Source organism: Ictalurus punctatus, chromosome 9 (genome assembly GCF_001660625.3).
Source record: "Ictalurus punctatus breed USDA103 chromosome 9, Coco_2.0, whole genome shotgun sequence".
Taxonomy (NCBI): domain Eukaryota; kingdom Metazoa; phylum Chordata; class Actinopteri; order Siluriformes; family Ictaluridae; genus Ictalurus; species Ictalurus punctatus.
Window position 1 is genome coordinate 16,866,633 of NC_030424.2, and position 27,510 is coordinate 16,894,142.

General features: G+C 38.5%; 1 protein-coding gene across 1 annotated transcript in view; it reads left to right on the forward strand.

Annotated features, from left to right (window-relative positions):
- The window catches only part of galnt16 (UDP-N-acetyl-alpha-D-galactosamine:polypeptide N-acetylgalactosaminyltransferase 16), a 32,414-nt gene that overhangs the window by 1,697 nt on the left and 3,207 nt on the right, over positions 1-27,510 (forward strand). Inside the window, exons 2-14 of the mRNA XM_017477238.3 lie at positions 5,494-5,675; positions 6,788-6,886; positions 7,040-7,107; positions 11,502-11,567; positions 12,371-12,492; positions 17,435-17,522; positions 17,815-17,899; positions 19,554-19,657; positions 24,661-24,787; positions 24,881-24,973; positions 25,107-25,190; positions 25,314-25,437; positions 26,657-26,773. Coding sequence (XP_017332727.2) covers positions 5,494-5,675; positions 6,788-6,886; positions 7,040-7,107; positions 11,502-11,567; positions 12,371-12,492; positions 17,435-17,522; positions 17,815-17,899; positions 19,554-19,657; positions 24,661-24,787; positions 24,881-24,973; positions 25,107-25,190; positions 25,314-25,437; positions 26,657-26,773 — 1,359 coding nt within the window. The remainder of the gene's footprint in view (positions 1-5,493; positions 5,676-6,787; positions 6,887-7,039; positions 7,108-11,501; positions 11,568-12,370; positions 12,493-17,434; positions 17,523-17,814; positions 17,900-19,553; positions 19,658-24,660; positions 24,788-24,880; positions 24,974-25,106; positions 25,191-25,313; positions 25,438-26,656; positions 26,774-27,510) is intronic.

The window sequence follows — 27,510 nt, forward strand, 5'->3', positions numbered from 1 at the left end:
ACATCGTATTCAGAATATGGCTGCAGTCTGAATATAGACCGTGGAATTAATTTGATACAGGAAACTGTATACTAGCTAAGTGAACAGAATTGAAATTTAAAATTACACACCACCTGGCCCCCACTCATTTTGACCTAGCCTATTACAGCACTATGCGACTATGTATAAAGGCCAACCTGATTGATGTGTGGTTGCTAATAAGCTACTATTATAGTTTACTATTAGAACAGTGGTCTACAGTTTTGGATGGAGCCGAAGTGTTGAGTGACACGTGGTCCAAGATGAAGCCTCATCCTTGGTTTAGATATTCTAGGAGCAAAGATGTGTGTGGGCTACAGAACCACAACCGTGGTTTATTCTGCGCTTGACAGTTGGATGCCAAATTCATCAGGTGGAGAAGAATAAACAGTTCACCAAAAAAAAAAAATGTTTGCACACTGACCTTATCTTAAACCCAGATGAACAGCGAGCAAATAGTTATATAGGTTTTTCCCTAAAAGTGACAAAATGAGTACAGGTCTGTATTTAATGTTAATGATGCCTTGTTTCAGGAAATTCATTCGTAGCACATGCAGAAATATAGTACCACGATGTCTCCTGAAAAAGTGCCTGGAACTTGTTTTAATAAACTATGTCAGGAAATCTTCCAACAGATAAAAGAATACACGCATAGGTAGACCAGGCTTGGACTGGAATATCTCATTCAGAAAATCTTCTGTGAATTTGATTTAATCTCTGCCAAGAGAAATCAATAGTTTAAATGGAGATGGTTGCTATGTCTATGTGTGAAAGGGAAACAGAGGGAGTAAGAGAAATTTGTACTGAATCCTGTCTCACTGCCACATCCTTGAGCTCCATAGCAACAGAGCAGCTCTCTCACCACACCATAAACTGGATGCCATTGGGACTTGTGTCTCAGCATGACAAAGAAAATCTATTAGTCAAGCATATGCTTATGTGTGTTTACCTTTTGATCTGTATTGAAATACACTCTTCGTCCACTTTAATAAGAACATCTGTACAGATGCTCATTTATGCAGTCATCCAGTCAGCCAATCATCTGGCAGCAGCACAATGCATTAAATCATGCAGATACAGGTCAAGATCGTCAGTTAATTTTCATATCGAACATCAGAATGAAGAAAAAGTGTGATCTCTGTGACTTTAACCCTGGCATGAATGTTGGTGCCAGATGGGCTGGCTTGAATACTTCAGAAACTGCTGATCTCCTGGGATTTTCACACACAACAGCCTCTAGAGTTTACACAGAATGGTGCGAATAACACTGAGTGAGTGACAGTTCTATAGGTGGAAATGCCTTGTTGATAAGAGAGGCCAGGAAAAAGGCCAGATTGGTTCTATCTGCCAGGAAGGATATAGTAACCCACATAATCACTCTTTACAGCCGTGTGGAGCAGAAAAGCATCTCAGCATGCACAAAACGTTGAGGTGGATGGGCTACAACATCAGAAGCCCACATCTTGACCTATATCTGCATGATTTAATGCATTGTGCTGCTGCCACATGATTTGCTGACTGGATAACTGCATAAATGAGCAGGTGTACAGGTGTTCCTATGGAAGTAGATGGTAAGTGTATAGACACTTTTAAAAGCTAATATTTACTTGCCCGATTTTGCTTGCCTCACTCTAACTTTTCCTTACTTTTTTTCCTCTAGTTCTGTTTAAAACATGTTTGCTCTGACCTGGGATAGAATGGTGTAAACAATTGCATTCTATGCTACCCCAGTATCACAATTTTTTGTATATTGGTTATTTACTTGTTAGGTTATTGTTAGTGCTGGCTCAGTGGGTGAGGTTCTGAACTTAGCACAAAGTTCAGAAAGCATCTGCTGGGTCCTTAACCCTTAACCTCTCAGCTCAAATGTAACTCACGTCAGATAAAAACATCCGATAAATTGACACATGTAAATGACAAGGTTTTTACATGAAATGACACGTAACACTGCAGTGGGAAATTACTTGGTTATGGAATCTGCTGGAATATTTTTCTAATCAGATTTTCAGTCTAAGCCTCAAGCAGTTTATCAAACCAATGTAGATATACACATCACATGTTACACATACCGTGTTATCTCTGATGATGAACCTCATGAATACTAGTTTCACACAAGATTGATGGTGATACTATTGCTGAATGCTTTACTATTATACAAGATGCCGATGTTAATATCACACCCTTACTGCAGAAGTGCTTCATATGTCCTAAATATATATATATTATATATTATAGCCATTGCCTGATGATTAGTGTCCATGCTGTGCATCACCCGGTCTTGCCATGTGACTTCATTCTGAGCTGTGATCCAGATCAGCATGTCATCTCGTTTAATAAGATCTGTGTTCACAAGAGCCAAAAGAGCACTTGTAGCACACCATCCTCCTCTCTCTTTAGCCTGCTGCTTTGATATTTGATCTGCCTTTTTAGATTTGGCACTGCATGCACTGGCCTTAAAATGAGATGAAATGGCCTTTTACTTACTGTCCTTTACCAGCTGTTCTATTCTAAAGGACACGCTTATACACTGTCTGGTTTATGGCTTCTGGTTAACAGGACTGTGTTGGGTGTTTGCCAGTAGGGTGGGATTTTGTCCTTGTGTTAGAGCTTCTTTCTTTCTAAATATACCCACCCCCACCCCCTAGCAATTAATATGATTTGCATTTCAGTGCAAATTAATCTGATAAGATGTTTTATTAGCCTTGTGACTCTTTGTTGAGTGTTGATTTTGGATAGTATCTCTTGTGCGTTGGGGAAACTATGAGTCACACTGGTTACTGTTGTGGCTCCTTATCCGCTTAATGCTTAATAACTATTCAGTAGATTATTGTTTTTCATATGTCTGTTAATTTGTTAATATTTAACATATCCACATACATGATTTTTTTTTCCTTAATTAGCTGTTTGCTCTTTCCACAGCTCATGTCAGTGCATCATTTGCATTTGAGCTGATTTAATAGTGCTGCATTGCATCCTTTATTTGAATTTATTTACTCTGATTAGACTTAAACTAAGGTTTGGAGCTGGTTTTTGGATCAAGATGTGTATTTTAGGTGGAATGATGGACCGAAGCTAGGAGTCTAGAACCCAGAGCACTCATGCTGTGCTTGATTTGCTGTAGAGGTTTAGATTGGTATTTTTCGTATAGGCTCAGTCATTTATATTGCATTGAACAATCTATTTAAGTACACTTTATATGAAATCTGGCCCTACAGAGCTACAAATGGTTTCATTGGTAATATTCCATTATAGAATGTGGCTTATTCACAACATTGATTCACACATGGAGTTTTTTATCAGTTTCTCCAGAGCATGAATCTGAATTTTGTAATGCTTGAAAATAAATAAATAAATAAATAAAGAAATAAATAAAAAGATTTTAGTTTACTGAGTATTTTCACTAGATGGTTCAATGCGGAATAAGAATTCACCCCTGAGTTTCCTTTTTTTTTTCTTTTTTTTTTTTTTCTGTCAGGCATTATACATTCAGGTTCAGGTTTTGATAAATCTGATGTACCTCCATACTCTTCTTGACCATCTTAAACCAGTTTAGCCTTGATAGTGGCTCCTGTTCTCACAGGACCAATTCATTTTCTATCATTTAGAGCTCTCGTACAATTAATGTCGCTCGCTCATCTCAGAAATTCAAAGGACAAGGTGTTCTTTACCTGAGTTAATCTAAGTGAACGTTGTCAGTATGGTGAGCGCTTGCAGTCTGATTGTGCATCTATTATCTGGCAGCGCAGATGATACATGTGTATGGGCAGATGCATCTCATTATGGCTATTTTTGTACACATGCACCATCACATTTGCATGAACATTAAAAATTAAAATCTACATTTAGAACATTACTGCAGTTGGCCTTCTGGTTAGCAATTTGTACAAATATAGTTGAGACACAGTGCATTTCACTCTGTGCAGATGCGTTTTGCTGGAATTGACATTGTTCTCAGCATCTTTCTCAGTAGAAGAAAGATCAGACACCATATGTGGATCAGGATAGAAGACAGAAAAAGGACTGTTTGTGTGTTTCAGTGATGCGCAGATCAGATGCAGGGATTCTTCCAGCACTTGAATGTCTATTCATCTATAATATGGGAGATTATGAGTAAAAAAGTATCAAATACTTTTTTTTTCCACAGGAATGGAAAGTGAGGTCATAGAGTTTGGAAACTTGCATGTAAGTTAAGCTTTTTTCTGACAGATCGTTAATAACAGCAAACTGAAGAATGCTGCCTCTCTGTTTTTCTCCATCACTCTTTCTTGCCTTTTTGCACACACCCTTTTATTCATGCTGCCTTCACGTCTTTTCATCTGGCAGCTTATCGTTCATTCCGGCCCATTCAGTATCTTTCCCCACATTTATATAAATAAGATGGTGTCTAGACTGATATAATTATTATTGCTAAAGCATCAGAGTGCATTAACATTGTCAAACAATGTCAACGTATACAACATAATTATAATTCAGTTCAATAACTTCAACTGTAAAAGCAGTGCCACCAGCACGATGAATGATGTGTTTTAATTCATGATATTTACCTCGACTTAATGAGCTGCATTACGACCTGTTTAGAATTGCGTCATGGTTTGTGTCACACCATATGGTACAGCTTGTGTAAGTGTGCTTGTGAAAATGTGAAGTTTTGAATTTAAACTTGTTTTTTATGCCCGAGACAGAGATTATTCACACACAGGTTACACGTACAGTTTGTGCTGTTAATTAGCTCCTTCTGCAGCAGCTTCCTTCTGCCTATTAATGATGCAGATATTCATTTTTTAATAAAGGGTAAAACTTAAAGCAATCTTGCAAGGGATGCTGGGATTTCATGTTTTTGAATAATTTTTTAAATAGGAAATGTAGTCTTGCTGCGTTTAACACGTCCTAGTTTACTTCCTGTCAAGATTGTTATTGACGTAGTAATAACTATACCACATGAATGGCCACTTGCAGGACCAGGAGAAGATCTGGAATAATTATCTCAGCTGTTATGTGCATGGTGTTTCTGGTTAAATAAAATCTGATGAGAATATAATAAATCAAATCCCAAATGTTTTATTGCTCCTGTTTACTTTTAAAAACAGCTTTCAGTTTTTTTATTTTAAAAAAAGGAAGAAAAAAGTCATTGTTACATTTTGGTGCCTCCTGAGTGCCAGGTACAGTTTGCTCGATTTCTTTAACCTACACGAAGTCATCTAACAAACCATACTCGAGTTAATAGTGTTTGAATGGCCTTTGACATGTCCATGAGGTCCAATAAGTTGACATGAGAGTATTACAAAAGTATTTTAAAAAGTACTGGACTGTAGCCGTAGATATCATCTTCACTTAATGATGAGTGATGAATGGAAGAATTGCTTTCTGCTCCTCTGTCCATATCTCTTGTTTTCAAAATCCTTTTTTGTACTCACCCCTTGTCTCTCTCCCTTTCTCTGTCACTCTATCCCCCCCCCCTCTCTCTGTGTAATTTAGGTGACCCATCCTCCACGGTCTGAGCAGCAGACTCAGTTGTTGGGCAGCTTTGATGAGAGAGCCTATTTAGCCAGTAAACAGCTGAAAGCAGGAGTGGATCCGTACAAAGAGCATGCTTTCAACCTGCAGGAGAGTGACAGACTGGGAAGTGAAAGGGCCATCAGAGATACACGACACTACAGGTAACCTACATGCACTCGCGCACACACACTCATACACGTCTAAATGGCAAGACCTTGATCTCTCAAGCACAGTAAATATAATGCAGCATATACACACAAATCTCATGCACATATTTTCAGTAATGTTGTTTTTGTGAATAGTGTTGAGCTAAAATGTCAATATTTTTATCTAAACATTTTAAACATTCTAATTATTGTTAATTGCAAAAGTGTGGATCCAGAATAGTTTTTCTATGGGAAGAAAAATGTACCTTCATTTTGCAACTTATCTACCAAAAAACAAGTAATCTGAAAAAGCTATTTTAAATAGAATTTTTGCCATGAATGTCTCCAGACTTGAATAGAAAAGATGTTATGTTATAACAGATAAAAGAGGGTAAAAGAGGGTAAGCATATATTTCAACTGACAATTCAAACGCCACCCAGATTATACAAACGAGGCTGAACGCAGTTATAAAAGCAAACTCTGGACATACCAATGATTAGAAAACAGTTAGCCAATATGTCCCATTCAGGAAAATACATGCAAATCTTTTTGTGTGTGTCAGCCCCCCCACTTTAAATAGCTTAACATACTTTGAATACTGTATAGTACATAGTTAGTAACATGGTGTATGTTTTATTCATTAATATTTCATATTTCTGTACCTTGGAAAAATTGTGGTTCTGTAACCCACAAGAGCCAGAGTTGGTTGCATGTTGGTGTAGAGTCTTTTTATTCAGACTGATTAAAATTAATGGTCATGGTTATCAAGCTCATTCATTCTTAAAGCAAAAGGACAGGCAGATTTCAAAGAACAATTACATGAAAATGCATGATTACGATCTAGAAATATAATGAGTGTCTGGGACACCGAGGAAACAATGACACCATAGTGTGTGTGTGTGTGTGTGTGTGTGTGTGTGTGTGTGTGTGTGTGTGTGTGTGTGTGTGTATGTGGCATAGCCTGATTTGGATAGCTGCATAAAGCAGGTATACAGCTGTTCCTATTAAAGTAGCCAGTCTGTATGTATGTGTGTATATATAATTCATATATACACAATTCAAGTACAGTTAGTATAAAGTACTTCCATGGAGGACAGTGTATTATCACATGTTTCCTACATTTCAGGTGTGCCTCAGTGACATTTGACCCTGACCTGCCCTCCACCAGCATCATCATCACCTTCCACAATGAAGCTCGCTCCACCCTCCTACGCACCATTAAAAGGTAATAATCCTAGGTTCACACAGCCTATAATGAATAAGGTCTTGTACTAGTAGAGCATGTTAGTGGTGTTACTTTCAGGTATATTTGTAACACATGCATACACACACACACACACACACACACACAATGTCTCTCACTCCCTGTCTGCTTTAGTGTACTTATCAGAAGTCCACCCCATCTGATACAAGAAATTATTCTTGTGGATGACTTCAGCTCTGACCGTAAGTTCTTTTCTTCCATTTTATTCACTTTCTCTCTCTCTCTCACACACACACACACACACACACACACACACACACACACACACAAAGATGGATATACTAAAGTGATTACATTTCCTACCTATGCCTTCGGTATTATACTTTTATTTAATGGATTCCTAAATGGAGGAATGAATCTCACAATACCATAACAGAATATAAAGCACATCCAACTCTCCTTTAGTTTTGGAAAAGCTAAATAAGCTCTGTCGAAGACATAATATCCCGGAGAGTACGTTTACACAGACCAACATGCACAGATAGAAGCTGCTATTAATTCAGGACCTCTCCAGGCAGCTGTGGGAAAGCAGGAATATAACGGCCATCCAGTTCTCCTGTTAGTCATGGAGAATAAAACAAACTCAATCATCTGAGCTGATGCACTAGTGTAATTGTTTTCACATGGTATAAACATATTGTTATTTGAGGTTGGGAATCAGCATTTTCTGTTTAACAGAGGCTAAACAAGCCTGATGATCTCACTGTGTGTCACTTTCTCCACTACTTACCCATCAAGTACCACCACATACACCTCACACACTCAGGTATAGGATTGGCTCACTGCACGTCTTTGTTGCAGATTTTTATTGCAACATAGTACGTATGTATATAATTATGTGTGTCTGATTGAGTGGGTGTTTGTTTATTCATATTCAGTTTTGCTTACACATTATCCAGAAAGCTGTTATTGTGAGTTTGGCTGTGTTCACTGCTCAAATAAGCAGCCAAGTGGGATGTGATGGTAAGATTTTACCTGCCAGGCCTAGTGTGTGTAAGAGCACATTTACATTTGCAGTATTTATTCAGTGTGAGTTTACACCCATGGGCAGGTATGAACACAGTAAATGCATTTAAGTGTGGATTAAAACAACGAATCAAAGATGATGCAAGAGACCGTTATTGCGGTGAGAACATGACTGAACTTGTGAACTGTTAAAATTACACGTGTGATGAAAAATTAGAGGCAGATTTTCACACAAGTCATGAAAGTAGATAAAGAGAACCTAATTAAACAAATGGGACAAAAATATTATACTTGGTCTTTTAATTATTGAGGAAAATGATCCAATATTACATATCTGTGAGTGGAAAAAGTATGTGAACCTTTACATTCAGTATCTGGTGTGACCCCCTTGTGCAGTAATAACTGCGACTAAACTAAACTGGTAACTGTTGATCAGTCCTGTACATTGGCTTGGAGGAATTTTAGCCCATTCCTCAGTACAGAACAGCTTCAACTCTGGGATGTTGGTGAGTTTCTCACATTAACTACTTGCTTCCACAGCATTTCTACTGGATTAAGGTCAGGACTTTGACTTGACCATTCCAGAACATTAACTTTATTCTTCTTTAACCATTCTTTGGTAGAACAACTTGTGTACTTACGGTTCTTGTTTTGCTGCATAACCCACTTTCTCTTGAGATTCAGTTTATGGACAGATGTCCTGACATTTTCCTGTAGAATTTGCTGGTATAATTCAGAATTCATTGGTCCATCAATGATGACAAGCCGTCCTGGCCCAGATGCAGCAAAACAGGCCCAAACCATGATACTGCAATGTTTCACAGATGGGATAAGGTTGTTATGCTGGAATGCAGTGTTTTCCTTTCTCCAAACATAACTCTTCTCATTTAAACCAAAAAGTTCTATTTTGGCCTCATCAATCCACAAAACATTTTTCCAATAACTTTCTGGCTTGTCCATGTGATCTTTAGCAAACTGCAGATGGGCAGCAATGTTCTTTTTGGAGAGCAGTGACTTTCTCCTTGCAACCCTGTCATGCACATCATTGTTCAGTGTTCTCCTGATGGTGGACTCATGAACATTAACATTAGCCAACGTGAGAGAGGCCTTTAGTTGCTTAGAAGTTACCCTGGGATCCTTTGTGACCTCGTGGACTATTACACATCTCTTGGACTGATCTTTTTTGGTCGACCACTCCTGGGGAGGGAAACAGTGGTCTTTCATTTTCTCCATTTGTGCACAATCTGTTTGATCCAAACTCTTTAGAGATGGCTTTGTAACCTTTTCGAGCCACACTCTTTTTTTTTAAGGTCCTTAGAAATCTCCTTTGTTCATGTAATTGATACACTTCCACAAACAAGATCAGACTTTGATAGATCCCTGTTAATAAAACCGGGTGCTCACTCACAACTGATTGACATCCCATTAATTGAAACCACCTGACTAACCGCTAAGCCTAGAGGTTCACATACTTTCCCCACTCACAGATATGTAATATTGCATCATTGTCCTCAATAAATAAATGACCAAGTATAATATATTTGTCTCATTTGTTTAATTGGGTCTACTTTTAGGACTTCTAATGATGTTTTAGTCATGTTTTTGGCGATGTATATAGAAAATTCTAAAGGGTTCACAAACTTTCAGGCACCACTGTATACACGTGTGAAAATATATTGTTAAAGTATATTTTAGTGGATTTTAAATGTTGAAATCCATCCATCCATCTTCTACTGCTTACTCCTTCTTCAGGGTCGCAGGGGAACCTGGAGCCTATCCCAGGGTGCATCGGGCACAAGGTGGGGTACACCCTGGACAGGGTGCCAGTCTATCGCAGGGCACGATCACATACACACTCACACACCCATTCATACACTACGGGCACTTTAGACACACCAATCAGCCTACCATGCATGTCTTTGGACTGGGGGAGGAAACCGGAGTACCCAGAGGAAACCCCCGCAGCACGGGGAACAACATGCAAACTCCACACACACAGGGCCCCGGCGGAACCAAACCCCGGACCCTGGAGGTGTGAGGCGAATAAATAATTTAATATAGATCCTAATAGACCTGCATGTGTAGATAGGAGCTGTAGTGAAGTCTAAGGGCATTTGTAGGGTGTCAGGATTTGATCAAACTTTTAAATCTTGTTAAGGCTAGTCCTAATCCAGCAGCATGATCTCTGTACTTGCCATAAACCTACATGTGACCTGCACTGAGTTCTACAGGCAACTCGATTGGCTTAGAGTTTAGGAATGATGAGACGTTCCCACATTCACATACACCCTCCTTTTTCCATTTCTGACTCAGTCTTTCTGCTTTATGTCAGTCTAGTTCATGTACTTACTTATGTATTTATAGTTTATTCTTTTCCCACCCTGCCATCTTTGTCAGTCTCCTGTTGTTTGTGTCTATGTCTGGATGTCTTTTATTCCATCTGTAACACATTTTTAAAAATGGAAAATAGGACTTGTTAGCTATGGAAGAGGTGTAAAGTGTAGCTGTCAGGCATTATGCAGCATCTGTCAGTGTGTGAGAGTGAACACTTGACTTTTGCCTTCATGGTGATCCAGAGTTTACTCCTCCCCCTCGCCATCTGTCTGTTGTCCTCACTGTGTTGAGAGTGACATAAAACACTTATCCTCCCTCTCACTTGCTCTCAGTCTCACATGCAAAACATGTACACCCACACATCACTGTAGAGGACAAGTGAAGAAAGCTCTGGGGGGGGGGCGGGGGGGTATTATATATATAAAAAATGCTATGTCACATTGTTTATTATCCAGTAACATATTTATGTTTTTTAATCATAGTTATCTGTAGGTCAATTAATCATTCACCAAAATCTATCAGGGGGCAGAGTGGCTTAGTGGTTAGCACATTTGCCTTGCACCTCCGGGGTTGGGAGTTTGAATCCCGTCTCCACCCTGTGTGCGCAGAGCTTGCATGTTCTCCCATGCTGAACTCTGGTCCCCCCCCCCCCCCCCCCCCCAAGCTTATTGGCATTTCGAAATTGTCTGTGGTGTGTGAATGTGTGTGCAATTGTTATTGCCCTGCAATAGTTTGGCATCCTTTCCACGGTGTCCCCCACCTTGCACCCCTGTGTAGGATAAGTGGTATGGAAAATGGATGGAGTTACTCTATCATATGAAAAACTCAAAACACTGATATCATTTCTGTCTGGTGGCATTATACTGTGCTATTTTGGTTGTTGTTGTTTTCTTATGCTAATCGAGATTTAGAAACAGTTGCTGTAATTTAATGAGGCAGCATTTTTAAGCATAATGTATGTTTATAAAGACTGATATCACATTCATTAAATTGGATATGAAAATGTACGTGGTATCTGTTACAACCATCTGAAGCGGTATGTCTCAAGCGATATTTGTTTAATTGGTTTATTTGAATACTAAAAAAGATCAGGAGCACATGTTTGGAGCACCATCACTACATAAACACACCTATAACCAAAGACATTTAGGGGTAGGATGCATATGTGAGCTGCATACCAGCTGTGGGGGATGAGTGTAAGGGTATTATCTGTGTGTGTGTGTGTGTGTGTGTGTGTGTGTGTTTTCTGTGTAATCCGATGTCCTTCTTTCATTAGCTGAGGACTGCCAGCTGCTCTCTCAGATCCCCAAAGTGCGTTGCTTGAGAAATGAACAGCGAGAGGGTGAGTGTTTGGAGTGCAGAGGGTTCTACCTCTAGCATGAAGATCATATCCAACACCTTCTATCCAGCATAAAAATAGAAAAATATCAAAAACGGTCAATTGCGCCAACTTTTTTTTTTGTACCTAAAATATACAAGTAATTAGACTGCTACTTGTATTATTAAGTGCTTTCAAAAAACAGGCAGGACAATTACATGTGGTTTTATACAATGAGCATTTGGGCACTTGCACCAGTAAAGTAACTCTGAAATTCTAAATAATTCAAACTGTTAATCTGAAATACTGCCTGCAGGTCTGCATGTAAGGTGTCTCGCCTGGACTACATTAGACTTTGTTGCTTTCATTTCTTGATTATCAGTAGAAATGTAGAAGGACGTAACTGGAGCTGTGTGTTTGGCCTTTCAGTCAGCTGGCATTTGGAGTTTTGAGCGAAAAACTTTGGTGAAGTTAAGCAAGAATGTACTGCGCTCCATCAGCCTGGAAGTGATGGGCATTGGAATCTTTGCCCTGACTTTAACCCCATAAACCCCTTGAACTCATTGGTGCATCCAGATTTGCATTCCTCACTCTAATAATTACACACTTTTCCAATAGGCTTTACTGTAGTTTGTGAATAATTAACAGTAGTTACTAAACAATATGCTTTAAGATGAATAACTGAAAAATAAGCCAGGCATTTAAAGGCTTAATTAAGCCTTAAAGACTTAAAAATATTTGCTTTCACTACTTTACAGGTGATAAAGCACTACATGTTTAATGAATGACGTGCCCTTTGATGAAATGTTGTTTTGTGCATCGGGCAGGTTTGATCAGGTCTCGGGTGAGGGGAGCTGGCGCTGCATCAGCTTCTATCCTCACCTTCCTGGACAGCCACTGTGAGGTGAACACAGACTGGCTCCAGCCTATGATACAGAGAGTCAAAGAGGTGAGCACTTATGAAGACTTCAGTCAAACCCAAAGATATTTAGTCTATTTAGTCCAGGTTGTGTATGTGGAATGGAAAATTTGGAAACTAACACACACGCATGCACTCACATGCACTCACACGTACTCACACACTGTTGTGTAACCGTGTCAGGCGATAGCACTTTAACATTTTGTGTGTTAGGAGTCATTTATAATTCACAAATGGCCTCAGTCCAGTATGGCTTTCAGCTTCCTGAGACAGAATAAGAAAGGGAGAGAGAGCGAGAGAGAGAAGGCGAGAAAGTGTATGAACGAGAGAAAGACTGAGAGAGAAGGAGGGTGGATATGTGTGTGTGTGTGTGTGTGTGTGTGTGAGAGAGAGAGAGAGAGAGAGAGAGAGAGTGAATGTGTGAAAAAGAAAGCAAAAGGAACGAGAGAGTGAGTGAAAGAGAGAGAGATCGTTTGAAAGAGTGTGTGTGTGTGTGAGAGAGACAGAGAGAGGTGGATCTCATATCTCACACAGCTGCATCAGACAGCCTCAGGCGTTTCTCTCCTTTGTCAAAGTTAACTAAATCACCAGGAGGCCATTAGCCTCTCCAGTCTTATTCTCTAAGAGAATAGCTCTAGATACTCTAGATTCAAGATTCAATCTCTAGATTCAAGATATCCTTTCTCCTTTCAGCACATCTCAATAGTAATTTCATTCTTTTGACAAATCATCTAATATCCTGCATCAAGACTTTAATAAATGTGCACTGGGGAGCAGACTCTTCCCTTATCTTATATCACTGCACTTCATTTTGCAACCTCATGCAGATTTAACTGTAGTCTAAGCAGGACTAGAAACCAGCACACACACAACTGCAATGAGTTTTCCTCTATGCTTGTGTATAGTATAGCTCATGAATGTGATGACCATGTGCAAGTCCATTTGAGGGATTATGAGCATTAAGGCCTTGTCCATGGTGTTGTCACGCATGTATTGAGGTGCTGAAGCTCTGGTGTGCTTGTCCTGTTTAATCCAATCATTGTAACTCAACTGCAGGCCTGGGAAGAATTCATGTGGCTCTTAATGGTCTGTACTGAAAGACAACCTACACACACACACACACACACACACACACACACACACACACACACACACACACACACACACACACACACAGAGTCTGTCAGTACAGCTTGTAACATCCAGTCAAATGGAAAGAGGTTTTTCCTAACATCTCTGCACACATATATACCGAATAGAGAAAGGAAAGCATGCTGTTGAAGAATGGAAGATATTACTTATACTGAAGTAAAATGCAAGCCAGTGAGAGAAAAAGAGACGGATATAGAGCAGTACTTATAGTAAATAAAGTGTTTTTTCAAATCTACATCTTTTTGAATACCCCAGACAGAAATGTTTACCTATACTGAGAAGGAATAGAAAACCTGTTTAGTTCAAACTCACTAATAACGCAAGTCTAAGAAGAGTTGCTCAACCTTTATTTTTGTAAATTACACAAAGGTTTTTGTAAATTACACTCAGAGGTGCTGATTTAGTAAAAATTTGTGACATTTCTACCCTAAGATCAAAATACAAGGTGGTGTCTATGCAAAACGGATTAACTTTGCACTTACAGTGCAATTTCCTAATCTTTATCTTCAAATTAGTTTAATCAGAATGCATGTATTACATTTATGGAAGACCAAATGATACCACTTACTTACAAGTCCGAATAATGAGCAGGTTCAATTTATTCCTTGTCTCAAATAATATAGTGTCTCAATAATAAGTAGTTAATTCATTATTAAATTAAACCATAATAATCAGAAGGGTTTTTTTTTTTTTAAATGATGCCTCTGCTGCATTAAAGTTGGTTTCATGTTTACCTTATTAACATAATGAACATTAACATCTACATGTATTTGTTTTATGTTCCTATTATGCATTGAGCAGTTCTTGAATGAGTCTCACCACCTGCAATCATTGTTATACTCTTTCACTGTTTTTCTCTTCTGGGAGTCTCTGAGCAGCTATAAATTCAATGCAGCTATTAAAAACAAAGAGCACATATAAAAATTCTCAATTACATATTGTTTTTTCTTTTTGCTTGCTTTGCACAGGATGACACGCAATTCGTTTTTGTAAATCGATCCCAACACACCGACTAACAGTTCTCATTACTTGGCATCTTTGCAAATCAGGGCCTAAATCTGTATAATTCTTTTTTTGTTATGGTTAGACATTTCCAACATAGTCAAAACATCGGAAGTGTTTTAGTTTGCATCTTAGTTTGCAGGAAAACACAGAGAACCAGATGGTTTTTGGAAAGGTCTTCTCTCATTTCTCATGTCATGTCAAATCTTTATTGTAACATTGAATCATAATTGAGTTTTGAGGAAACTGGTTTTCTGTTCTTTTCTTAATAAAGAGAAACATGTCTGTTGTAATCGCACATACAATACAAATGTGGTTGTCAGAGATTAACTTGAAAAATGCGGGAGTGTTCCTTTAAACAAAATCAGCTTGTACTAGGATATAATTGACGACTTTGAGAGAGACGAGAGGGGGGAGACATAAAGAGATTCCGAGCTTCTTTTCTCTTTTGTTCAGAGAGCTTCATTAATTCAAGGTAAATTATTATTGCTTTCTGCTATGGTGCAGCTTTGTCCCTGTGCTGTCTCAAAAGCCCTCATACTCATACACTGAGCTCAGGGTTCAACAGGTTCAGACAGCTTACAAAGAATGACAGATTTAATTGAAAACACTTGTTGCTTTCATTGTCTACTCTGTGTACATACACAGTGCATTAACATAGCCATGCACAGTAATCCCATCCATGTTTTATATTTTATATCTAATGATATTTAGAGTTTTTACAAATTGCATTAAGTACGTGTCATGGAGTACAGTAGTGCATAAGCGTATACTTTTAATATAATTTTAAGCATAACATTTAAAATAGAAATTTTAATTCATTCATATTCAGTTTATCTTGGTCATGGTCGAGGTATACTGGAATACACCCTTGATGGGATGCCAGTCCATCGCCAAGCACATTTAATTTCCTTTTTTATGTTTGGACAATGATTAAGTGTTTACCGCACATAAGCCAATATGTTTTAATTACTTTTACAGTTCAGTTCTGTATAAAATCAAAAATGATTAAAATCCCAACCAGTAAAACAGAAATATTTTTATGTAACTGTCCAATCCTGACAATCTAACATTTAAGTAACACAACCATAAATCAGTATAAAAGTACCTGTTAGTGGGAGACTCACTGATGCTCAAAGCTGTCCTCTTCAGTGCACTAGGGATCGAGATAAATTTCATGAAGTCTCGTGTAACTTAATTGGTTTAAACACCTATATAAATTAAAGGAAAAATCTAAATAATGAAATAGAGAAACATAATGATTGCAGAGGCTTCCAGTCAGGTGTACTGTTTGACAAGAGAAAAAGATGTAAGTGACTTTGAAAGAATAGTCTCTTCAAGTGGGGAAATGCATGTGTGACACACACCAAGAGAATGGTGCAGGCCTGATTGCACAGTGGTTCTGTTATGTGGACATTTGTATTCTGGCATTTTAGTGGTTTGAGTCCACTAGGGTCACTGCAAATCAATATAATGTAATTCTGACTGATCACCTATGATGAAAAATTTCTATTCTGATAAGAGTTCTCAATAATGCCCCATTTCAGAGAGCACAAAGGCTTACTGAATGGCTTGATGAGGAAGAAATTGGTGTGTAAATCATATGCTATGACCTTCAGTCACCAGATCTCAACCCAAATGGACATCTAGGGGCTATTTTGGACCAACATGTTAGGTAGTGTGCTTCACTATCAACATCAAAATCTTTTGGAAGAATTGGCGTTCATCTCTCCAGTACAGTTTCAGAGACTTGGAACTGTGGCAACAAACATCGAATATGTTCTGGCAGTTCATGGCCGCCAACTGTATCACTTTACTAAGACACTCTATGTTGGTTTTCTTTTAATCTGTCACCCAGATGTAGATCCTCCTCCTGTACACGTTCAGATGATTGATTATACAAAACATTCAGGACCATGGACAGATCAAGAAAGGACCAATGTTCTTGAAGCCCAAAAATGGTGGATGGCTTTAATGAAGTTTTAAACAAGCAAACAGATGTCCACTTGGTGACACATTATTAAAGCTTTGCCTAGCTGAAATGGATGACAGATAAACTTTGAGCATCTCCGACACTCTTCTGAGCATCCTGCCAACAAGCATGTTAATGATGAAATATTACAGTTCAAAGTCTAATGCTCCGAAAGGCAGAAATGACCGCAAACTCACTTTTTGTTTACCTCTCACTAGTGTGATGAATGTGATGTACTAGATGAAATGTATGAACAATGTGTGGTCATGGGTGAGTCAGTGCAACCACTCCCTGAGGAGCATCTCTAGCAATTGTACATTTTTGTTGAAGCACCTAGGTTTATGGTTGCTCTACTGCTTATGGATACATTGGATACACATGGAGATCATGCCTTGATCTTGCCACACAGATGCTGAATTCAGCCAGATCCTGAACATGCAGTCTTTCTTGGGATTGTGGCTATAATACATACCATCAATCCCAGAAGGCATAAGCAATAACTACCAGTCAGTCTGAGTACAAAATGTGAGTGACAGTTTGTAGTATATCCTTGTAAAATGCCAGGCAATAAAGCGGAAGCATCGTAATAGCTTATTCACAAAGGCAGATGTTGTCAGAGAGCTCTGTAAAATTACAACCACCAAAAGGAGTTAGAAAGGAGCAATTACAGCTCCTGTTGCCCTTATATGTCAGTAGCTAGCTAATGGCTGACTTGTTTGTTCAGTTTTGTCATGGTTATCTACTTGGCATGTATCTCCTGTTCACTGGTGAAAAGCCTTTACTGTTTGCCATGCACACATTTTACTAGGTGGTTGTGGATTACTGACTCTCTCTGCATCCTCTCAGGATCATACTAGGGTTGTCAGCCCCATCATTGATGTGATCAGCCTGGACAACTTTGCTTACCTGGCAGCCTCCGCTGACCTCAGAGGAGGTGAGGGCAAGATTTTAATCTCAATACACAATCTCTCCAAGCCACAGAGCATTAACAGACCTGTTTAGATATGCATGGAATATGCATCTGGGCATAAAGGAATGATTATAGAAAACACTTACTTGTTTACAACTAATTACTTTAAATTTTCTTAGTCTAATCTATTACTAATGAGCTTAAGTTGCTGGTTGTTATTAGTTTAATAAGTTAATAAGTTAGTTAATAATTAAAATGTAAGAATGAGTTAAAGCCTGAACTGGGTCCAGCTTGCTCTCTTTCTCTCTGACTGCAGGGTTTGACTGGAGCTTACACTTTAAATGGGAGCAGATTCCTATTGAGCAAAAAATGGCTCGAACTGATCCAACTCAGCCAATCAGGTGAATCTCTCAATCCCAGAATGTGTTCCTAATGGCATACTGCACCAGTATATACAGTCATGTGAAAAAAAAAAAAGTACACCCCATGGAAATTGTTGGCTTTTTTTTTTTGGACATATTTGGACAAGCGAACAGTTGATCATCTTTGAAACAGTGTCTATTAATAACGTTGATATATTTGGACAAAACTACAAGGAAAATTAGCTTTTTCTATCATTTATTCAACAGAAATATCAATAGATGTGATATTCTTCTGTGGAAAAAAGTAAATACACCCTTGGCCTCAAAAGCTTGTATTGCCCCCAGGCAAATCCATTTCATCCATTTATTCTTTCTGAGCCATTTCTTGGTGGATCTGCTAGTGTGCTTAGGATCATTATGCTGCTGAAAGGTACATTTTCGGTTCAACTTCAACTTCCGGACAGATGGCCTCATATTATCTTCAAGCACTCTTTGATATGATGCAGAATTCATAGTTGAATCAATGAATGTTAGCTGTCCAGTCCCTGAGGCAGTGAAGCAACCCCAAAACATAGCATTCCCACCACCGTGCTTCACAGTTGGTATGAGGTGCTTCTGCTGAAAAGCTGTGTTTGGTCTGCACCAAAAGTCTGCTGTTTCTGTGGCCAAACAACTCTATCTTTGATTTGTCTGTCCAGAGCATATTATTCCAAAAGGCCTGGTCTTTGCCTATGTGCTCATTGGCAAACTGTAGTCTTATAAAGACTTTTTTCTGGCACACCTCACATGCAGGTCAAATGTGTGCAATCTCTTTCTGATTGTAGATGTATGCACTGGCTTGTGTGCACTTGATGTATGACACCAACAGTTGCAAGACAGTTACTAGCAGATCCTGTGATGAAATTTTGGGGGTTTTGGAGACTTCTTTGTGCATCAGATGGTCAAAATGGCAATTTTATGTGTCATTTGATAGTGTATCACCTTTATTAATAGTCACTGTTTCAAAGAGGATCAAATGTTTTCTCGTCCAAATAAAATAAAAATAAAAACACAAAACTTTCCATGGGGTGTACTTATTTTTTCACATGACTGTATGATATCCTATTCCTCATTGTAGTGTGCAGGATCTGAGTCTTATTATCTGACCTCTAGCTGTCCGCCAGCTTCACGTATGGACACAGTTTCCAGATTATGATTTACTGTGACCACAACATAAAATTTTAATGAGCAAAACAACAAATTATGTAAAAAGCAGTGGAGAAAGGCTTTCAAGTGTTAAAATGCTGTCTTTTCGGGATTTTATATTAAAACTGAAATGCCTGTGTTTCACTGTGGGTACAACACTGAGATAGCTCTGCCTGTTTACTTGGAAAATGTGTACAAGTAGTGTATAAATATAATGCATAGTAAGTCATTTGGAACACAATATTTCTCTTTCCCTTTTCTCTTTCTAATCTCCTGAAATTTCTCACCTACCCCAAACACTGGGAAATGTTTCAGTAACAGAAACCGTCAGGAGCTTTAGATTTAATTCATGTGGTTAATTCATTCAGCAAGAAGTTTCAGCTTCATATGGATGTTTGTTTGACAAGAGTGCAGTTAGTGCTGTTTGAGCTGTTTTGTCTACACACTGAAGAAAGTAAGCCATTTGCTTGTTCTCTTTTTCCAAATGCATGTGTCTTTACTTCTTTAGGACTCCAGTGATTGCAGGTGGGATCTTTGTTATGGATAAGAGTTGGTTCAATCACCTGGGCCAGTACGATACTCACATGGACATCTGGGGTGGTGAAAACTTTGGTGAGTTCACTGAGGGCTGTGTCTCACTGAGTGCTGTGTCCTGTTTACACTAGTGGGTTTTTGTTTTAAAACGGCGTTTTGAAATGAAAACCTTCCTCGTCCACACAGGAGTTTCCGCTGTGTTTCAGACACGATCTCTCTCCACACTACACGACCAAAAACGCATGTCATATGACATCCATGCACACTGGGCATGCGCATACAAGTGTAAACAGGAAGTTGGTGGTTAGTCCAAACCAGCGTTCCATGTAGGGCTTACACCGCTTAAAATGAGATTTGTTGCCGATTGCTCTAATCATAGCTTGACTCTTGCGCATGTAGGCAGCTGCAGTATTATACAATACGGAATTTAACTGCACAATGGCTGCTAAGAATGACAACAAAGCCAGCAAAGCTTGCGGTTCAGTGTCCATGTTGTTGTGTATACAATCAATGTAGCGTAATGGTCATATGGTAGAGGCTTGACGAATCAGGGAAGGATACGCAATAATCCAAAAGACCCAATCAGGGGGCTTGTTTAGTAGAGTCAAGGAGACAACATTAAACAGGGATAATCCATATTCAGAAGTCAGGAAAACAGGCACAGGTCAGCACCAGGAGACAGTGAGCATGGAAACGAAAACAAACAATATGCACGATAAGACTTCACCATGAGACAAATACACAACATGGTATATAAACACAGACTAATAATGGGCTTAACACTGAACACCTGGACACAGTTAGGAAACAAACCAGTGACAGGACAGAAATAGAGACAGAACTAGTACAGAAGCAGAAGCACATAGTAATTTAAACAAACATGAAATCGCCACACTCAGACAGTGCTACGCAGTGAATACGTTTACATGGACAGCAATAATCTAATTATTGGACTTATTCTGAATAAGACAATATTGTGATTAAGGTGTTTATATGAGTTGCTATTAGAATATTCCTTTCTTGTTCCTGTTTTACATGTCATAGAACATAGATCGATTAATGGCACACGTCATTACGTCCCCACATTATGCCGTCCGACGTTCCCCAAGAATTTCACGCATCAACATACAGTGCGTCTTCGTTATGGTACCGTGTACAGTTTTGGGTGTTTTTATTTTTAATTTTACGAACGCTTCAAGTGCAGTTAATTATTTGTCATGCTATACGTGCAAATAGACGACTGCTTGAAGCCATGGGCTGTGTCCCAAACCGCGTACTTACCTACTATTTAGTAGCCGAGATACATGTATTTCTCCTACTATATAGCAGGTAAGTACGCGGTTTGGGACTCAGCCGTGTTCTCTTGTTTGCCATAAAATGGTGGAGCACTGCCGTGTGTGATCGTGTCCTGTCACAAAATACGCTGAAACTCCCACACGACGTTAAAAGTGTGATTAAGGTATGTACATGTCTGTAATGTACGTCGATAATGCAACTAAAAGAGGAATACTCCACATGTCTTAATTCGATTTGTGTTTACTTCGATTAGGACTTTAATCGGATTAAGGTTATTAAAAAAATGCTGTTACATGGTAGTTTCTTAATCAGAGTATTGTCTTAATCTGGTTAATATCGGATTATTGTTGTCCATGTAAACATACTGACTAAGAGGGCAAATTTGTGACAGTTGCATTGAAGCAAAACTATAGGTGTTATTTTATGCTATTACTGAAATAAGGCATAAGATAGTGATGTGGTTGTATGAGTTGGACCTTTATGACTGTACTAGAATTCAGGAAAATACCATTTTGGATTTGTGTTTGCTAAAAGGGCTTCCCAGAAGGGATTACCTGTAGTGCAATGTAGGACCAAAGTGTTTTCAAAAATCCCAATTACCCTGAAAATATCAAGTGGTTTAAGACAGGCAAAAGAGGTGAAGCTTCAGTTCTGATTGCTGTGCTTATGTCTGATAGGTGAATTTGTCTTTATCCTATAAAGCATGATACAATTCTTCATTTGTATGAGCATATTTGTTAAATATGTTTATTTGTTATCTATATTTCCATAGATATTTAAAAAAATGTATACACCCCTGTAAAATGATGTAAAAATGAAACCAAGATAAATCATATTTATGACACCATATTTCTTTTCTACATTTATTGTGAAATTGCAACCTATAAATTAAAGTGAAAAACAGTATAAATGCACAATAGCCTGGTTGCATAAGTGTACACACCCGTAAACTAGTGCTTAGTTTGAAGCACCTTTAGATTTTATCAAAGCATGCAATCTTTCTGGGTAAAAGTCAGTCAGTTTGGCACATCTTGACATTCTTCCTTTCAAAAGCATTCTGTCTCGGTCAGATTGGCTGGGCATCTCCTGTGCACAGCCCTCTTCAGGTCACCCCACATATTTTCGATTGAATTTAGATCTTGGCTCTGGCTGGGCCTTTCCAAAACTTTGATCTTGTTTTGGTGAAGCCATTCCTTTGTTGAATTGGAGCGGTGCTTCGGGTCATTATCATGCTGAAAGCTGAAATTCCTCTTCATCTTAAGCGTTTTAGCAGAAGCCTTAAGGTTTTGCACAAAAACTAATTGGTAATTGGAGCTATTCATGATTCCCTCCACCCTGATTAAATCTCCAGGTCCAGCTAAAGTAAATCAACGCCAAAACATGATGCTGCCACCACCATGTTTCATCATGGGTATGGTGTTCTTTTGGTGATGTGCTTTTTTTGCACCAAACATACCTTTTGGAATCAGTCTCATCGGACCATAACACATTTTGCCACATGGTTTGGGGTGACTTTGTTGAGCTTGGATGTTTTTGTGGGAAAGGGCTTCCGTCTGGCCACCCTACCCCACAGCCCAGATGTGAAGAATATGAGAGATTGTTGTCACATTCAGGGAGTGGCCAGTGCTTGTCAGATATTCCTGCAGCTCCTTTAATGTTGCTGTAGGTCTCTTGACAGTCTCCCTGATAAATTTTTGTCAACCTGTTCTTGGTAATGTCACTGTGGTGCTCCATTTTCCTCACTTGCTGATGACGGCCTTCATGGTGTTTCATGGTACATCTTATGTTTTGGAATTTTTTTTTGTACCTCTCTCCTGATCAATTCCTTTCAGCAGTGAGACCCTGTACAGGCTTTGTAAGCTATTTGCAGACCATGGCTTCAGCAGTCCGATGAAACCAAGAAGATCAGAAGAAACTCCTGCAGAAACAGCTGGTCTTAATTTGGGTTTAATCAGAATAATTTAATTGATCTATATGATCATTACTTTTGAACATGAGATTGAATGTGATTGGTTCATTCTGAACACAACCACATCCCTAATTATAAAAGGATGTACTGTTTTTCACTTTAATTTATAGGTTGCAATTTCACAATAAAAGTAGAAAAGGTTCTGACATGATTTATCTTGGTTTCATTTTTTTTACATCACAAACACATGCCATTTTCACAGGGGTATGTAGACTTTTTATATCCATTGTTTAATACATCTCTGCATCTGTTCTTGAATAGAGGTACATCTGGAAGAAGTGTGTCTGTTCTGTGGGGCTTGATGATCTCTCAGGGGATATTTCAATTTTCAATTAATCATCCCACCATCAAGCCAATGTTAAATTTATAGGAGCTTCAGAAGTCACAAAATGTGCAACTGTTCCTTTCAGTGCCAGAAAGGGATAAAGACAGTAAAGATGCGCGTGTGTGCATGCATGTGCGTGCCTGTGCGTGCCTGTGCGTGCGTGTGTGTGCGGAGACCTCTGCTGGCTGAATCTCAAAAGCTAATCTTATTTCGATCACCTCTACTGATCTTAACCCTTTAAACTCCCAGGACCCATTGGTATATTTAAACTCCTCACTGCATTTCTTCTAACTACATTCCTCTATACATTTCACTGTAATTACCAAATAATTCGAAGGAAGAGTTAAATAGTATGCAGAGTACGGAGTTTAGGATATATAAAACTATTCCAGTATCTGGATGTAAATGAGCACTTTTCATTTTTTTTGTATTGTAAGTTACTATTGGACCACTTGTATTTTGGATATAGTGTAAATGATTTTGTACTTAATACAAACACTTGGCTATTCTAACTAAGCATGGTAAATACTGTGTTTTAAAAAAAAAAGTAAATAAAAGTTTATCCCTTAAATGCATGGATGTGGGTTAAATTTTTAACTTTCATATATTCATACATTCATACATAGTTCAGGTCATTAGTAAACCAGCACTTATACCGCACACAAATTTTTGAAACACGTCAAGAATAGGTATAACTGCTTATTATCAATAACCAAGTAACAAAATATAGTCAGTCACATCTACAAATTAAACGTGATAGTTTTGGGATTTCGGTATTGGTAGGTTGATCAAATCACAATTGATCAGGTAGAAAGGTAAAGAAATCAAATCTAAATCAGTTTTTATTGCAGAAAGCATTTTCTACTGACTAAGAGCAGAAATAGTATAAGCTCTAGTTTAGTCTCTAGTGCAAAACACGTTTCATGTTCAACTAAACTAATCTCCATATGTGGTTCATTTTTATGCTGTTTTTAATCAGTAGTTTTCAAAAAAAAAAAATTTCTGCCCATCCTGACTACTCTCTGTTCTCTCTTTTGTTCTCCACACAGCCGCATTCCTCCATTTTATTTTTACTGTAACAGTAGTACAGTAACAGTTGCCACATTTCCATGTTTGGATTTAGCTTAGAATTATACTCTCTTGAACTTTATCACGTTGCCCCAACCCCAACCACTGCGCATTGCCAAAAAGTTGCTTTACTCCCTATGACTGTAAATCACCTTCTCTCTACTAGCAAAAACAAAAGAATGACTGCTGGGAGCTTTGTCTCACTGCCATATATGAACACTACTTATGGCGTATTGTTATTATACTGTAGATGTTGTTAAGAGGGTGGAAATACTGTATGTACTTTGGTTTATGTATCTTCTTGTCCATCTTTTCATAGTCACACCACAGTACTTGTAGGATTTACCCACCTTTTTACCTCTAAATCCCTGATTCCTCAGCTCATTTCATCACCTTTCCTCTCTCTCTTTGGCTCTTATATAGAGCTGTCATTCCGGGTATGGATGTGTGGAGGCAGTCTGGAAATTTTACCCTGCAGTCGCGTGGGCCACGTTTTCAGGAAACGCCATCCTTATGATTTTCCAGAAGGCAATGCTCTCACTTATATCAAGTGAGTACTATCTCTTAATCCTATTTACAGTGACACTAGATACAGGGAACTTGCTTTAAGTGTTAAATGCTTGCATATGTTTGTGTGTTTTAGGAATACAAGGCGAGCTGCAGAAGTGTGGATGGATGACTATAAGCAGTATTATTATGCTGCAAGACCTTCTGCTCAGGGAAAGGCTTTTGGGAGGTCAGGCATCTTTATTTTTTGTTTTTCAAACAAAAAACACAGTTAGTCACGGCTGTTTAGTGTGAATGCATTGTTATAGTTTGAAATGAAATAATCCGATTTATCTCTTGCCATTTTCCACATTTCTTTGTAGTATTGCTGACCGACTGGATCTGAGAAGGAAGCTGAACTGTAACTCTTTCCGTTGGTATCTGGAGAATGTGTATCCTGAGCTCAAGTCAGTCTCAAATACCTGTAAAGCCCATTAAAGGCTGATATTCCAGTTGTATTTAGTAGCTTAGTAGATAAATGTGAGAAAAGGTGCAGTTCTCTTAAGGTTATATCATATTGTGTTTGTCAGGATTCCAGAGCAGAAGGGTGTATATAGTCTGCTGAAACAGGGTGGATTCTGCTTAGAGAGCTACAACAGAGACAGTCTGGGTCTGGCTGAGTGCAAGAGTGGCTCAAGTATACCTGCCTCACAGGTGAGTGTGTATGGGTGTGAGTGTGTATGTGTGCGTGTGTGTGTGTGTATGTGTGTGTGTGTGTATGTGTGTGTATGTGTGTGTATGTGTGTGTGTGTGTGTGTGTGTGTGTGTATGTGTGTGTGTGTATGTGTGTGTGTGTATGTGTGTGTGTGTGTGTGTGTGTGAGTGTGTGTGTGTGTGTGTATGTATGTGTGCGTGTGTGTGTGTGCACGGAAAACTTTTGCAGCTTTTGCTTTTATAGAACATATATTTATATTTTAATTTACATAGGTTAGCAAGACAATCTACATATGTTTATACATAGATATATATGTGTGTCATGTATTTGTCACATTTACGTACAGATCAGTGCAAATGTTTGCATCCCCCCTTGTTTCTATGGGGGAAAATACAGGCATGGATCTGTGTTATAATTGATCATTTCTATTTTACAATTCTCTTCTATAATAAAAATGGAAGTTGAAAATGAAATGTGGGTTTATCCTGCAACAATGTAACAATCCAAGGTACAATGAGCCTGTATAAAAAGTTTACAAAAACAAGTTTTACCAACATGTATATGACATCTCAATTAATATGAATTTTTGTTCTATAAACACCTTTTTGTGACAACAGAAATATAAGCATGCCATGTATATTTGTGAATATTCATAATTGTTTTTTAATTGCCAGGTCATAAAGGCCTGCCTCATTTTTACCTCAACTATATACACCACTTCTTGCTGCCCTTATTATCTCAGAATAATGTTTCTAATTGTTACCAAGTGAAACTTTTCAAATAAAGTCCTCTTGACTGAGCTACACTATGTAGCCAAAAGTTTGTGGACACCTGACAATCACACCCTTATGGGCTTTTTCAGCATCCCATTATAGGTTTAGTCCCTTCTTCGTTGTTACAATAACCTCCACTCTTCTGAGAAGGCTTTCCTTTAGATTTTGGAGAATGGCTGTGGGGATTTGCCTTTTAATCCATAAGAGCATTAATGAGGTCAGGCCACTCCCACTTTGACAATGTCTTCATGGACCATGCTTGTGCACGTGGGCATTGTCATGCTGGAACATGTTTGGGCTTCTTAGGTCCAGTGAAGGGAAAATGTAATGCTACAGCATACATAGACATTTTAGACAATTGTCTGCTTCCAACTTTGTGGCACCAGTTATAAGTATGTGAAAAGACACCGTTTTTTCACATCTTCTCTTTCTTGTTTTTGTTCAGAAATGGATGCTGGTTGAGCCTCAGATCCGCCAACATGACCTGTGCTTGACTATCACAGCATTCTCCTCGGGGTCAAAGGTCAGACTGGAGCCCTGCAGCCCTAAAGAGTCCAGACAGGTAAGCACATCAGGGGCTCTGTCATGATAAGTGATGGAAAAAGTACCCTAATGCAGTCAAAAATGCATGCACATGTATTACTAATTGTGCAGCTGTGAATAAAAATGCAAAATATATTTTAGTTATTAGTTTTTGGATAGCGCTCTTGGGTTGAGAATTTTTTAAGAGTGTCAGTTTGACTGTTTTTTTTTAATGATTATTCATTTGTGGCCAGCTGTTCCACTATTATATAAGAACATATCGCAGATACATCAGTGTAGTTTATGTTTCTATCACTTAGTTAGTGTTGGCGTGAACACATCAGTAATAGAAGCTTTAGCAAAAAAGTAGAACTTTTTTCACAGGTGGTCCGTGTTGCTAAGCAACTGGACATCCTTGAAAGAAATAATAGTTTGTATTGTCATTGCATTTCCTGTCTGGGGACATTTTCACTCCCAGTTCCTCAGTGTTTGGTGTAAATATTTAAAGCATAATGAACTGCACAGTTTTGTACCCTAAGCATTCTTTCTATTCAGTTGAAAGCATGTAAAAAAGGATGTAAAGCTAAATATCTAAATATTGATGTCATGTTAACTTAGTGTCTCATGTTGCAAATCAGTAACGATTAATTCCAGCATTTCTCTTGCAACTTTTGACAATCATAGAGGGTTATGTTCTCTTTCCAACCCAACTGGACCTGCAGCTGATCCAAGCATGATTTATGTCATTACATTTGGAGCTAATCATAGACCATGTGT